A 15,364-nucleotide genomic window follows, 5' to 3' on the forward strand; every position below is an offset into this window, starting at 1 on the left:
GTCTCTTAAAGAAATGCCTGATCTTCACTCATCATGCAGTTTAAAAAGCACACTGACTATCAAACTGAGCCAGAGCTGCCGGTTTTAGAGTAAATATAGCTACAAACAGAGTGGTGGGGATCCTGCAGAAGCCCCTCAGTCCACCACTGAAATCTAGCTCTATCTTTTCCTGTGTGCTACAGAAATAGTTTAGTGTGGTGAGTCTTGGTACCACTCTTGCATAACTGCAGAATTACAGTGTGCTGCCGCCGTGTCCCGTGCAGAGCTCAGGCTGCAGGATTTTCAGGGATTTTCGTTTAGCGGAACGAAGTGTACCCTCTGTCCTGTGAAAGTATCATTTTTCGGCATGCTTTTTTGGAAGAATCTCTCTTATCATCGACTGAATTTAAGCTGACAGAAAACCGGGACCAGCAGTGACGCCTTTGTGCCCTTTAACGGTGTCGTTAATGAATAAAACGCGAATTAGGGAAATGTAAGGATAATAACGTATCGATGTATTTCAGAACACAAGCGACATTTGCCTGAGAAATATAACACATTTTACAAGAATGAGACATTACTTACCGTGGTTAAACATTGTGGACCGAAACCGGTGGTTGCTGGACGAATTTTCCATCTTCCAAAGTTTCAGTTAGCTAGCGCCAACGGCTGTAACCTCCTTTCTTCTTCTCCTTCTTTTTCTCCTTCTCCTTTTTCTTCTTCGGTATTTCCTTAATTTCCTCTCTCAATCTCAACTCAACTGCGGTGAAATGACAGTCTGTGTGTTGTGTTTGACCGGACAAACCCGTCCCCCTCCTAGTGTGTGTCTGTGAGTATGACTACTCGGTAGCAGCACACACTCACGCGCACACATCGCAGCCGTTCTAGAGTGACGACCACGGCCTGTCCGATGACGTCACGAGACAGCAGCGTTTGCAGCAGCGGCGTCGGAATGAAAACAATCGCACGTGGATGTGATGGGAGGGGTCACATGCTGCACCTGCGCGAAAAGAAGCAGTATTCCTGGCTAGCATTAACAATAATCAGGTGTGTGTTAGCGGAGGGGTGGATGAAGTACATACACAGAAAACGAATTTGTGTCTTAAACAAACTGTATCAGTTATCATACACACTTTTATTACTTGAACAGTGTCCATTTTTTAAGTAATGAATTATGATAGGAGCTACAACTAAAAACCCCATTAGCATAGGTTAGCTTTCATCTAAATGTAAATGTAAATGTACTTTATACAGCCCTTTACAACACCCCACAGGTGACAAAAGTGCTTTACCAAAAATCTAATAACATTAAAAATACAGCACAAGACATGGTATACAACTTGGCGTATTTCCTTAAGTAACATACTCTATCTCTGGGTCGGTATTTTTAATTGTTTTCTGATATTGTCAAGTGTTTACTCCAGTATATCCTCAATTTACAATGTTTATTTGCCTCATTCTGCACTTGAACAAATACTTGGGAGCTATTAGGTCATGCTTTAGTGATGGGCTACACATACAAGGTTTAGGATTAAATGCCTTTAAGTACAAAACAAATGTACGGTCAATAAAATAATGATGCATCAGAGAGAAAACAATTTTTAAAAAATCTGCTAACAGTAATGTGTCTGCATTCTTGGTAAATACCATGCTTATTTAGCCTTTTTCGTGATTAGGATTAATTTTCCTCCTGATATTTTGACAAAAATTTAACATTCAACAGAGCATACCCCTATACTTTCATTGTAAAATTTCAAGTCAAAGACTTATTTGCAATTGACTGTTTTTTAAGGGTTGTTTATTAACATTTAGTCCAATTAAGGTCCAGATTTTTCTGCCACTGGTACTATGCTGCATTTACATTTTATTGGTCAAACTTTAGGTTTGTGGCCCTTTTGGTTTAACACGGAGAGCAACTAGTGACATCTAGTGGCCGGTTTGTTAAGAAACTTCAAATTAATTCACATTTCCTTCTTGGTGTATATGCAAGGAGTATTATTGGCAACTTAACCTTTCAATACCCTGCATGTATATATTTGGACATTACATTTTTTAATACCATTTTCTGCTCTTTGATTTTTTTCAGACATTTTTCCAATTTTCAGGGAATTTGGATATTTTTTAGGAATTTCCTGGGATTTTTGACTATTTTCAAGGCAATTATGTGTACATGTCTGAATATTTAAGAGAGTTTTAATTAAAAGTTTTAGGAAAATTTGCTTTGAAATTTATTGGCATTTTCTTGAGAATGTGGGGAATTGGTTTGGATGTTTGGGGTACATTTCATATGAAGTGTTTAAGTATTTCCATGGAAATTTGGGAAAACTTGCTTATAAATGTTTGGGAATTTGATTTACCTTTGGGTGGGAATTTTATGAAAATTTGGGAAATGTGTAAACATTATTTTAAATTAGGGATTTGGGGAAGAAAATAATTTTCATAGAAATTTTAGGGAATTTGATTGGTGAGGGATTTTGCTTTGAATTTTTATGATATCCAATTGAAAACTGGGATTCTTTTGTTTATGTTTGTGAATCTGGGAGGGATTTTTTTGGGGAGGTGTTCTTTTTTAAAATTTCAAGAATTTAAAGGAAATTCCATGAAATTCTCCATCATTTGGATGCAATTTGGGGGAATATATTCATACATTTTGTAGGATTTTGGTAAAAAAAAAAAAAGGGAATTTGCTTGAAATATTTCAGGAATTTACATGGACTTTTGGGAGAAATTCACTTGGAATGTTTGGGCTTTATGAAGTTTCCCAGCTCAGGTCTATGCTCAGGTCTCAGGAGGCTTTTATAGCTCACTCATCTCCTCAGCTGATATTACTGTGTACCTGTAGTAACACTGAGGGATCTAGACTTTTCTCATATTACTGGTTTGTCATACTTGTAAGTGATTCAGGAAGATAAAGAAAAAGTTTATGCGACTTAACCAGACTTTTTTTTAATTACTTCACATAAATTGGAAGAGAGACGTGATCATTAAAGAGTGAACTCTTTACTGTGTTTTAGAAGCAACAGTTTTATTTTTAGCTGTGACAAAAGGGAAAAAAACAGTCGCCTCCTCAGTCTAAATGTTCACGTTCAGGATTAAAGTGCAGAATTTTTTTCACAGCTTGTGTAAAAAATTAAATAAGACAAAAAGAAATATAATATTAAAATATCAAAACTGACAATGGAGATCTGAAAAATATAAATATTATACAGAACAAGATGAAATCTCATACAACACAGTATCAGCAATGATATTCAATCCACTTGAATCAGGTTTGCACTAATGACACATTAAAAAAAAGGAAATCAGTTCACGTTTGAGTCGTTGGCAAGGCTAGCTTACAACAAAGGCACAGCATTGTTCAGAGGTAAAGATCCTTTGCAAAGAAGTGCTGCGGCGACATTCTCAGTGATCATCAGCTTCCTCACAGACACACCTAACATGCTCGACATGGCTCAGATGGGACTGGAGACGGAAATACAGCAAAGCCACTAGTGTGTACGGTGCATGCCCACGAACAAACACATCACCAGGGAGAGGGTGCTTGTTTTACAGAAGCCTATTTTGTGTTATCAGCCAAAACATTGACAGGTTACATGCTCTGTGAGTCTCACTGTTGCGGTTTAAAGTCTATTAAGCTGCTGAATTTACTGAATTAAGTTAAAGTTGCTCCAGAAAAAGTGCGGCCCTGAGCCAAAAGAGTTGTGATGAGGAGAAAGTGGTGAGAGGTGAGACAGGCAGGTTTTAAGTGCTCTATTATCAGAAAGACCTACAGTGGTTGCAGCCTCCGTGGGCATCACATACAAAACCAAGCAGTCGGAACAACACAGGACATCATTCACAAAGGACCGTTCTGTAGGCAGCGGGCAGAGCTGGGACCAAACATCCTCTTGGTAGAAGACTTTCTAAGTACCTTTATTGGTATTTTAGTCCTATTAGAGTTGGAAAATCAAAATATAGTCATTATCCGACTTTCTGTGCAAAAAATTCAGAGGAATTTAATAGTTTTTTTCAAAAACAATTTTCAAACCATGCACAGAAATGCATTTAACAATCAGAGCTGTTGCTATCAAGAGGATGAATTTCCCAAGTCCCATTTTTACAGTTGAAAGGCTCTATCAGTGTCTTGCATTCATATAACAACCTGAACCGACAAAGTTTATTTCCTTATCACAAGTTAGCCCAAGAGAGGAAATTAACAAACATGGCTTCAACATGCCATTTAGTTATATAGTGCAAATTAAAGTACTCAAATCTATACAAAAAACATTTCAGTGGTTAGTTATATATGTAAAAAAACAGATGCTGTTTTTTTCTCATTTCCTTCTCAGCCTTACTTTCCCTATTCACTTTTTTGTCTTTCATTCTTTGTTTTCTTATTTAAAATGGCATAATTTAGTGACAAGAAGAGCTTGTGTTAGAAGCTGAGTTGACTTAATACATCATGCAGCTTGTGAAAACAACAGCAGGAAATCAAGGAAAAGGGTTGTAGTCAAGGGACAGAAAAAGTTTGTTCGAAGGTGCAAGAGAAAAAGAGAGGGTGGAAGAGATTATTTTTGAGGAGTGCACTTATTAACGCAATGCACACAGACAGGAGTTAAGACAGACTCATACATAGAGTGGTATTTACAGATCACATTTACATGTAAACAAACCGCGGGGTGTCCGCTGGAGGAAAAACAAATATGTGGACAGACATGATGAGGCAGTACCTGATGATGTAGTATCTCTACACCTGGACTGTACAGTACATGAGATAAGAGTGAATAACTGTGATACCTCATGCCAGGTATAAACCAAAATCCAGCCATGATTCATGATTAAAAATACCCAAAAAATGGGCTAAGAGGGGGTCAGATTAGGAGTGTGGATGCTTGTTGATATATTGCTGACATATCAAGGAAAGTTTAATTTTTTTCTTAGTGTATACATTTTGTTACATTAATAAGTCCCCTTTTCTTTAAACTAAATTTACTAATTGATCTTTCAAGTTAATTGGGTGATCTTAAATAGCTGGCAGTGCGTTTAACATTTTCTACCTACAAAAGGACAGTTTTAATCAAAGAAGAAAACCAGCAATCATGTGTTCCATCACAGTCAACAGTGATGCCTAGTCAACATATGAAAAACACCTTCAAGTGTTCAGAATCTCTCCTACAATGGATTAATTGCTCTCAAATTTCCCAAACTAAATATAATCAGAGTTTATCATAACGTTAAGATATGGTTCTGTAATCCAAAATTACAATTAAATTTACTCCAGCACAACTTATGTGTGTATGTGAAAACTCTGAAATCTCTTTGTGGATGAAAGAAAACAATAAAATGCAACATCAAATGAGCTTGAACTGAGGGTGGGGGGCCATAACTAGTAATAAGATTCCTCTTAATTTCAAACACTAACTGCTCAAAAACCTGTCACAGTGGTGACAATGTGTTAAAAGAGCAAGAAAAAAAAAAGGTTTGGCTGTGCCCTATTAATTGCAGTCAAACTTTAACTCTCATTATTTTCAATTACACTGGTCAGCCAATAAAAATATGGCAATGTAGCATACGTATATAAAATATGTCTTTACATTTACAATATTTAAAACATTTACAATGTTGCCAGCTATTTACAGTGGTGCGTGTTTGACTGTGTAGGATGACATGTCAACATGAATAAGAGCTCTTTAAATTGGGAGACATACATCAAAATGTATGCAAAAGATGTGTACCTCATTGTTAAGTCAGTGCTACATAATAAATGAGGGAGGGGGGCGATGCCACAGACACGTGTGGATGTAGGAATTTGTGACCTAACGGGGTCAAAGCAACACGATGAACCAGGATCTGACCTGACAGCATTATTTACAGTCATGCACACTTCAGTGAGCTATTTAAAGCTTGAAAGGGTTTGTTTGACTTGTACAAGTGGACAGCAAGTGGATCTTAAACAAACAGATACCTCTTCTTTGTGTTTTTCAGAAGATCAAATTTGAAATTCAAACCAAAAGCAAACCAAACTCACACAGAAACACCTGCAAACACATACAGCACAATATACTCTGGAGAGGCCTAAAGTGAGGAGGCTGAGGGTTTGCTGTAAGCTTTGTTTTCGCTGAATCCACATTTATATGCACACTATATTAAGTACAATAAGTATCTATGAATGGAATAACCTCTAAGGTCAAAATCTACACGAGTCATGATCTGAAAGTTGATTGCATATGACATGTTCCACTTAAGCTCCAGGTCCAGCAGAACCAAGCTACTGTAGTAAATCTCTCTTGATTTGACTTAAATAAGTGTGTGCATCTCGATTAAGTGGCTCTTCAGATCCACGCTCTCCCCCTGAGTCTACTCGTTCAGCCTGAGCCAACCCGCCCGCAGCATCTGCTTCACACATGAAGGAGTGTTTTTACACCGCTCCTCCAGCCACTGAGACAGGAGATGGCTGCCCTTTTTGGGGTTAACTCCAATTTTCCTGCTCCTCCAAAGCACGTTTGACTCTACTCTGGATGTTCAGGGTGAGTGTGCAGGCCGTTTTCAGGGCGCATGATGCTGTGGTTCTCCCAGAAGGCCTTGTGCAGCTGGTCCAGTTCAGACATCAGGGGCAGACCAATGTCCAAGTGCATCTTTAGATTCTCCAGCCACTCGTCCAGTTTGGAGAAAGCAGGCCTAAAGATTGAGAAAAGAGAGATCAATCTGATTTGTAAGAGCTTTTGATTTCTTCAGATTCAACTTAAAACACAAGACAAAATAGTCCCCATGCATAGACTAAGCTTACAAATAGTATCAGAGTGAGTTGTACAGGTTTTAAAGTCAAAAGTTGTGCTTCACACAAGAGAAAAAGTCAGAGCTACTGAACATGCTATATTAGTGTTAGCTACACCCTCCAGATGCAAAACTCCTGAAACTTTGAGTGATGGGGCAGATATAGTTATGTTGGGTGAACTGTCCCTTTAGGTAACTTTTCAGAGCAAATTTAGTGCAGATGTCTGACCGTTTGTCTGCATCAAGGTCGCAGCACACAACAGCCATTGGAAAGAAGGCGGGGGGACAGTCTGGGGGACAGTAGTGCTCCAGGAAGCCAGACACATTAAGTCCAAAGTCCATTGCCCTGGGGAGGTAGTCTGGGTCCGCGTTCACCCTGCCAATGATCTGGAATAAAACAAAAAAAAACAACAACAAAAAAAAACATAACAAGAGCGTTAGAGGAGTTATAGATAGAGCTGTCAGAGTAAATAAGAGAATCACCCTGCACCAATCTGCTGGAAACCAGTAAACCAACCAAACTGAAGCCAGTCCTTCCCAACAAACCACAACTACCAATCGTGTGCCTGTCAGAAACCACATGAAGACAACACTGCTTTTCCTCTCTCTCTAATCCCCGCTCTGTCCTCTGGCTAATGGTGTCCATCTGGGGAAGTCATACTCTCAGTGTCTGAACTAAACTGTTAAGCCTGAATTATTATGTGGGTGGTGTGTGTGCCAGGCCCAAAGCTAACCACTGGTGCTGGATTTTCATCTGGAAAAAGGCAACTTTTCAGGTCTCTAAAGAGCCCTTCCAGAAACACTGAAAAAAACAGGACTATTCCCCTCATTAAATGAAATAGCTTTTTTGCAAATACAAGGATGTGATAAAGTTATGAATCCTAAAACTCTCGGTAAGTTATTCAGTGGAAAAACCCAAAATGCAAAGTTAAGCAAATTAAAGAAAGGTCGGTGTTCAAAAGGATTAAGGCAGTTTTACACCAATGAAAATCAAAATTTTGTAGCTGAACTTGTAAAATTTAAAGAATATCGAAACTGCCGAGTCAGCTAAGAGTCAGTTGGGTGTGAGAGGGTTTAAAGGGTTTAATATTAAAGGTACAATGAAAGCAGCTTTTGCATTTGACAAGTAAGCACCATTTAAACTTTAGGAAAGTTATGAAGTATTTTTTAGTTCTGTACAGAGATTGGAAGGTACTCACCTCACAAAGCATGATGCCGAAGGAGAATATGTCAACTCTCTCATCATAGCTCTTCCCTGGGTGGAAAAAGTAAAGTATAATCATTTTGATGTTCAGAGCTGGTCTTTCTGCTCTGTCCAGGTCAATGACTTACAGTGCTATCAACAGCTTATAAAGATACAATAAATTCCAAGAGGATTATAATGGAAAATTGTTGGAATAGAGCAGGGATGTCCAAACTTTTTCCACTGAAGGCCACATACAGAAATACATATGGATGGTGGTGCCTCTTTCATTTACCACGCCTTGAGAATATTCAAGTTAGTGAAACCAATTAAATGTAGGTTATGATATGCTTAGTGATTGAGTATGCTTAAAAGGCTAGTTGATAAGGCATATCAGCAAAGCATTATAGTCTTTATTTACATGACAATGCTCTGCTTTATTTTCCGTCTTCATTTTCAAATAGTTCCAAGTGCAGACAGCAATATTTTGAAAATAATCTCTGTGCACATGAGACCACAGGAAACATCAAAAACGCTGTAGTATACAGGCCAGTAGTTGATGGTGTGATTTTGCAATGAAGCAAATCATGCACAGGCGTAGAGACTCTTTTTTCTTCTTCGCGCATGTGTGAAAAACCTACTCACACATGGCAACTGACTGCAATTGGAGTGCACATATGCATTTTCAGAAAGCTACGTTATGCCTGTCTACATGGAGATGGAGACGGGGGCGTTTTAAAAACTTTTCACTTTGGAGCTCGTTTTCAAATTGTTCTGTTTTCAGGCACCTACAATGTCAATCATGTGTAGACAGCCAAAATGCAACAAAAGTTTGGTGTTTTCACCTGAAAACATGTAAACAGGGTGTAATTATTTTGGGAAAGCCAATCAGATTTACCACCAGCACCACTGGCTCCACCCCCGGACTGCTGTTGGTACTGCTAGTTGCTGCCGTAATCCATGCTGGCATTATAAATCAAAATGTCATTCTTATTTTGGTGCCAAAATGTTTACCAAATACAGTGTTTTCTCAATTGAATCACAAAATAGCACATCAATAAATTTTTCTTGTCAAAATGCTTGCTTACAGAGTTAGCATGGTAACGCTACCTTGTGCTGAAACTAAGATGTACAATACAGTCAAACACAAGCTTCGTGTTCTAGTATGGGCTATATTCAATTTTGTTTCTAGAATTGCTGCAGGCCAATCAAAAATGGACTGCATCTAGCCGTAGCTCTTACTCCCGGCAATATAGTGACTAGTATTTCCTGTGAAAATATAACAGCTTATGTAAACAAATAAAGTTTTTGATTTAATTGAAAAGACACAAGTGAGAAGTGCCAGTACCGTGGATCATCTCAGGAGCCATCCAGTACGGATTCCCCACCACGGTGTATCTCTTCCTGCGGTCAGGCTTCTTCAAGCCGGAGATTTTACCCTGCGATAACTTCTCCTCATGCTTATCGTCCACCATGAGTCGAGAGAGCCCAAAGTCTGCCACCACTACAGTGTTGTCCTACACATAAAATAAAACCGTTTATTAGCTATGCAAGAGGAAGTGCAAAAAAAAAAAAAAACAACTTTGACGCTTTATTAGAAAGCAAGATTCAACTTAAGCTTTATGTGGACCTCCCATATAAGTTCATCCACACAAATCTTTTGTTCTCCAAGTGACACATGTACTGAACAATGCTGTATCTGTTTGAGTAGGGAAAGCTGGAAGTTTCTGCTGCAAGTGACTTGTGTGGAGCTTGTTTTAAGAAGGCTTAGTGTGTTATAGCTACTGCCAACAAAGCCCTCCTTTGTTTTTGTATTTGAGGCTCTGCAGCACATGACAGGTGCAGTGAGTTAAATCCTCAAAGAAAACATACTGCATATGCTTTGGTATGTTTAACACACACATTCAGGAGTGTACAGGAACACTCAAGCTCTTACCTCTCTGACCAGGCAGTTGTGTGAGTTGAGGTCCCGGTGGATTATGTTCATGGAATGCAGATATGTCTGAATGGCAGACAGATAGGTGGATAGGAGAGCACAGGGAGGCAGGAAGGAGAGAGAATAAACAGAAAAACATGAGCTTTAAGAGGTGATCAAAAACACATGCAAGAACAACAATAATGCCTTGTTTCATGAGGCTGGTTTCATAAACACAAGAATCCAGTCTTGTCACACATTCATCATTGTGCTCATATCAAGGGAAAACATTATGAAGCAGTGGCCTAATCCAGCAGGAATTTATGCTGTCATCTCTGGAAGGGGTGGAAATGAGTGCAGACATTGTAATACAATTATTGTAGCACACTTACGTAGCCACTAGAGGGGGACAGAAAAGAAGATAACAGAAACTGCTTTTTCATGTATGGATTTCACTACCCTTACTAGATTTAGAATAAATATTTGATAAAATAATCCACACAAATACTTAAATGTTTCTTAGTCTTTGAACTCACCATGCCTGCAGCTATGTCCTTTGCAAAACTGACTCGCTGGTTCCAGGGATAGCTGTTGTCCTGTGAGCAAAAAAAATCCTGGGTCAATAAAAACTAAAGACACCATGCAAGGCTTCATCCAAATAAGCATCATATCATATTGGTGCCTCCATTATTAATATGTTACATACTTAATCAATGCTGGTGAGGGAGTAGAAACATTTTTCTGTGCTGCTTAAAACACAACTCTCACCATCTTTTTGATGATTTCCCTCAGCGTGCCTCCCTTGATGTACTCTGCAATGAAGTTGAGCCTCTTGTCCTTGTAGAGCACTCCAATGAATTTGAGCACATTGGGGTGATCAAGACAGCGCATGACCTTTACCTAATGAAACAAAAATAAGATATTCATTCATGAACTCTACCCTGGACTTTAGCTGTTTTAAGTTTTTAAGTTTTGCAAAAGAGTCACTGAAATAGTCTTACTAATTAGTAATACACAAGGTGGACTTATGGCCTTCAAAGTACAGAGTTCTAGTTGAGCACTGATCTCTTCTGCACTTTGGTTAAAAGCCCTTCAGAAAATCCCAATTATGGTACAGGGTATTACTTTACCTTTTTCAATGTGTGAAGTGGCGTGCAGTTCAGCGTTTTTTAAGATAATTTCTATTTATGTAGGTTTGTTTCCTAAGACGGACTAGTGTGCCTGCTGTTCCTGAGGGTGGCAGCAGAGAGCCGATTTTAATCGACTGCTTACTTTAAATACTTCAAACCTCCACCTACTAAATATATGGGTTAAAGGCAGTGGTTTTTGCCCAAGGCACACCTAAAGTCAAGCCAAAATCTCAAGGTTCACCATTTTCATGTACATACAATTTTGCCTTTTTTAAAATATGTTAAACCTATGGCATCTTTTGGTTATTTTATAGGTGTAGTGATAAGGTATGGTGGTACAAATTCCCACAGCACAGCACAGCTAAACATGCCTTAAGGCATACCACTATGCCTCAGCACACCACTGGTTTAAGAGACATATACTTTCAGTTTAAAAGAATCCATTCTTGTGTTGGTCTTAGTGTTTAGATATAAATGTCACAAACCATGAACCATTGTGTCAAACAATAAATAATCCTAGCATTGACTATTTCTCCTGTTGGTCTCAGTGCCTGTGGCTGCATTATAATAATTCCTCTTACTGTAGAAATATATAAAATGGTCTCAATTGCCTTTAACCCTCGGATCCTACTATGTCCATTTTGAGGACATTCATCATTTTTATCATCATTATTTTGAGCTGATAGTCACATTTTTATAGATTGGGGCATCAAATTTGGCCAAAGTTATTTTTTTTCTTCATATTAAAAAAAAATGTGTTGCCCATAGAACTCTACTGATGCCAAATAGCTCCATCCATCCTTGTTTGTCCAAAATCAGGACAATAGACTTCAATTAAAAAACACGTTTTTTGACTGTGTGTCTCTGGCACCAAAACAACATATAGCAACCTTTTTTATGCTGTCAGTCGATCACCAGGGCTCTAAATTTCACTATTCCACAGTGATCCAGCAGATAGTGCCAGTGCACCATTTTAACCCCTTCAGCAATGTATGCAATGGATTTCTTCCATGGACTCAGAGTGTTTGAAGCGCTATTTCACCCACTAAATATTATCAGAATTAAATGAAACCATTCGTGCCACTAGATATGGATGTCTGAGAGTGGGCTACACGTGTAAGGAAAAGTTTGTTTGCTCCTACGTGTGTGCTCGGGTGCAAATCTGCGTCTATGTTTACAACCGGACATGCCGTAAGTGGAGTGTTTAAAATGCTACTCCCGGGGTCTGCAGTCTGGGACTAAGAAAGGGGGACATTTGGACAATTTCAACTTTGCCCTCACTTCATAGCAAGTGGATGGACATGCATGAGGATGCACGGGTCCTTTTGATCAATAGGAGAGAATGTATCATATCTCAAATATGCAGTAAATTTATATATGCGTGTAATTAGCGTAATCACACTCACATTTTGGTTAGAGGTGGAAATATGTGTGTTCATGATTCATATCCTACATATTTCCTCTGATTTTTTATGTCTGTACATAAAGTAAACCTAACATGAACAAATGCATTTGCTTGCATATGCTTTGGTAGAGGAGGAGGCTTGAGAAAAGGATGGTAAAACTGGCATGTTTTTCACTCCGATAGACTCATCTGTTTAGCATGGACGTTATCTCATGAATCCAAGTCACAGGCATAGTGGACAATAACTGGCATAAAAAGGGTGTAACGTTGATTGTGTTTTTTTTTTTTTTTTTTTTTTAGTGGTCAGGCTTGAAGTTGTGGAAGAGATTTGAGTCAGTGAAAGTTAAAAAATAAAACTGAAATAAGACTGTTTTATTAACAGTTTTCTGTATGTCCAGAATATGGACATACAGGACAGATGGAGCTAAAATATGGCATTTGGCACTAGAAAAAAAATTTCAATGCATCAAAATAAATTTTACTACTCATCATTAACATGGTCAAGACTGTATTTATTTTGAAAAAGTTTTTCTTTCTAGACCATTTTATATGGGAAATATGGTGGTTTTGTGTTTTTTTACCATAAAAAATAAAAATGATATGGTGTACAATAACTGGCATAAAAAGGGTGTAACATTGAATTTTTTTTGGTCAGGATTGAAGTTGTTGAAGAGATGTGAAGCAGTGAAAGTTAAAAAAAAAATGCTGAAAAATGATTATTTTATTAACACTTATCTGCATGTCCGATTTCTGGACATACTGGCCTCAACCATGCTTTAAATTACAAGGGAGCAAGTGTTAACAGTAAGAAACCTTTATGATTTGGGGCATTATTGATACATTAATTGCAAATTCCAAAATCAGTGCATTAACTTTTTAAATTTCATTAATCAAATGCTTTATTGTCCCTTTCAGCACACTTCCAATTTAGTCACTGCGCCATCTCCTTGCAGCCACAGTTATGTAAAATCAGTACACAACTGCTCTTTAATGTCTCATTCCAGTTTAAAATCTCCTGGACAGCTCATACTAAAAGTCCATGGTCATTTGCACCTTGTAATATCAAACTAATCAATTGTTTACCTTTTAATTGCTCCCCTATTTCTATGGTTCCTTTAGAAATAGGAGAGTTCCTTTTTCTATGGTTAATGCCATCATCTTCGATCTACCCAAAGCTCCATCCAGTTAAAGACGAGACTTAAATTCAAAATGAAACAAAAAACAATTCTGAATGTAAAGTAGTGGAATTTCACAATGTGACAAAAAGGGGGGTCAGATTTTCCCCTTGGGGGTTTGGGGTTAAAGCTTTACAGAAATTGGAATGTAAAAGGTTACAAGTAGCTCTACTTCCATATGGCACCTCATAAAACATTTCCCTCCCTGAGGGTCCGGCTGTAAAGGATAAGGAGGCCAGTCCCCATTAAACACACAAGTTAACTTGTTTTATTGCCCTTCGAACAAAATTTGCTTGAAAATTTACTTATGTTTTTCTTAGTTTAAGCAGAGAGTCTGTGAAGCATCAAAGAAGATCAGAGCAGAGTCGGTAATAAAAGAAGGACGACCAGCTGGTGGGAGTAATAATCAGGCTTCATTGTGATTTGTTTTATAGCCGCTCTTACAGCCCACAACCATTAGTACTATCCTGGCCTCGTTATAAATCTAACACTTGCACTCCTAACTTAGCTGGAATACTTTTCCTGAACTTCAAACATCCCAATAAGGAGGGATGATTTAGTCTATGATACTGAACATCAAACAGGAGCATCAGAGCTTTGGGTCACTTTGAAGGTTACGATAACTCTTACACAAGTTCTGTGTATAAATCATTCTTTGTTATCTTTTCAAATTAAGGAAGGGAGCAGATGAAGATTTGTGAGGGAGGGGTCAAATAGTTTCTGCTCATCTATAATATTTGAAAGAAAAGGACTTTATTAACAGTCCTGTTTCAAAGGTAATTTTATGCTTTTTACTTTTATTTATTCAGGCAAGAGAACTCTTCATTTTTATTCAGTCATCCTGCCCTACACACAGACAAGCAGCTAATTATATCCACAGTGCCTAGACAGTGCAAGAAACACTTTAATTCTTCAGCACAAATTTTACAAGCAAGGTAGGGTGCTTTTTACTCCAATTCTAACAATATGAAGAGCAATGAATCTTCACTTGTATCTACAGTATAAACGTGTATTTAAGGAAACGGTTCATAAGCAACACTGAAGATAACTGAGCAAATATTGCACTCCTTAATGACGTAACATTTGGGATTGTCCATCGACACTCACCTCCTTCAGGAATGTCCTTTGAGTCTCATCATCAAAACGAATCAACTCTTTCATCACCATCACCTCCCCCGTCTCCCTATGGGTCACCTGTAACAATACAAATGGATATGTTTCATCCAACCTTTCTATGTAAGCATGAGAAGAAATATTTTATATATATATTATTTATATATATATTTAAGAACCCTAGAAGGGTTTAACCACACATATCAAACCTCCCTTATATCCACAATTCTCCTTGTCTCAACACAGCCATTTTCTAGGCAAGGTATGTGCATGGATCTATGCATTCTGTACATACACTAATAAAAACACATGCTCTCAGTGTCTAACCTTGATGGCCTGTCCAAAGCAACCCTTCCCCAGCACCTCTCCATGAATGAGGTCAGAGGGGCGGAAGATGCGGTGCGTCCGATTGGAGACAACTCGGAGTGACTCTGATCGATTGATGTCTTTCCTCTGGGAGATGGGGGATGGTGCATTGCTGGAGCCTGGTGACTTATCAATGCTGTAGCTCCGCCTGGAGGAAGAGAGAAAAAGAAGGAAAAGGAAAGAAGAGATGAGGAGGAAATGGTGAGTAAAGGGAATAACAGCAGGTGAGTATGTAAGCTTTATTTAATGCAGCTATAACATGCTAAAAGGCAAGAAAATCTCATACACACACTAAATTGCTCTATTATGTTACCAATATTATTTACAAATTAGGCTGAAGGACTT

The 15,364-nt window shown here is 38.3% G+C and overlaps 2 protein-coding genes across 4 annotated transcripts in view; both read right to left on the reverse strand.

The window, feature by feature from the left end:
• The window catches only part of sept4b (septin 4b), a 51,672-nt gene extending 50,834 nt beyond the window's left edge, over window positions 1–838 (reverse strand). The window contains exon 1 of the mRNA XM_041808330.1: window positions 565–838. Within this exon, the coding sequence (XP_041664264.1) occupies window positions 565–616 (52 nt within the window). The 5' untranslated portion in view covers window positions 617–838. The remainder of the gene's footprint in view (window positions 1–564) is intronic.
• A 2,086-nt stretch (window positions 839–2,924) lies between these two features.
• The window catches only part of limk1a (LIM domain kinase 1a), an 83,930-nt gene continuing 71,490 nt past the window's right edge, over window positions 2,925–15,364 (reverse strand). Inside the window, exons 8-16 of one of the 3 annotated variants that reach the window (XM_041806541.1) lie at window positions 14,981–15,167; window positions 14,648–14,734; window positions 10,599–10,730; window positions 10,367–10,426; window positions 9,852–9,917; window positions 9,264–9,432; window positions 7,932–7,987; window positions 6,962–7,119; window positions 2,925–6,636 (exon numbers count right to left, since the gene is read on the reverse strand). In XM_041806541.1, coding sequence (XP_041662475.1) covers window positions 6,468–6,636; window positions 6,962–7,119; window positions 7,932–7,987; window positions 9,264–9,432; window positions 9,852–9,917; window positions 10,367–10,426; window positions 10,599–10,730; window positions 14,648–14,734; window positions 14,981–15,167 — 1,084 coding nt within the window. In that variant the 3' untranslated portion in view covers window positions 2,925–6,467. The remainder of the gene's footprint in view (window positions 6,637–6,961; window positions 7,120–7,931; window positions 7,988–9,263; window positions 9,433–9,851; window positions 9,918–10,366; window positions 10,427–10,598; window positions 10,731–14,647; window positions 14,735–14,980; window positions 15,168–15,364) is intronic. The other 2 variants (XM_041806551.1, XM_041806559.1) reach the window with 2 other exon arrangements.

The sequence above is a fragment of the Cheilinus undulatus genome, linkage group 2 (genome assembly GCF_018320785.1).
Source record: "Cheilinus undulatus linkage group 2, ASM1832078v1, whole genome shotgun sequence".
NCBI lineage: Eukaryota > Metazoa > Chordata > Actinopteri > Labriformes > Labridae > Cheilinus > Cheilinus undulatus.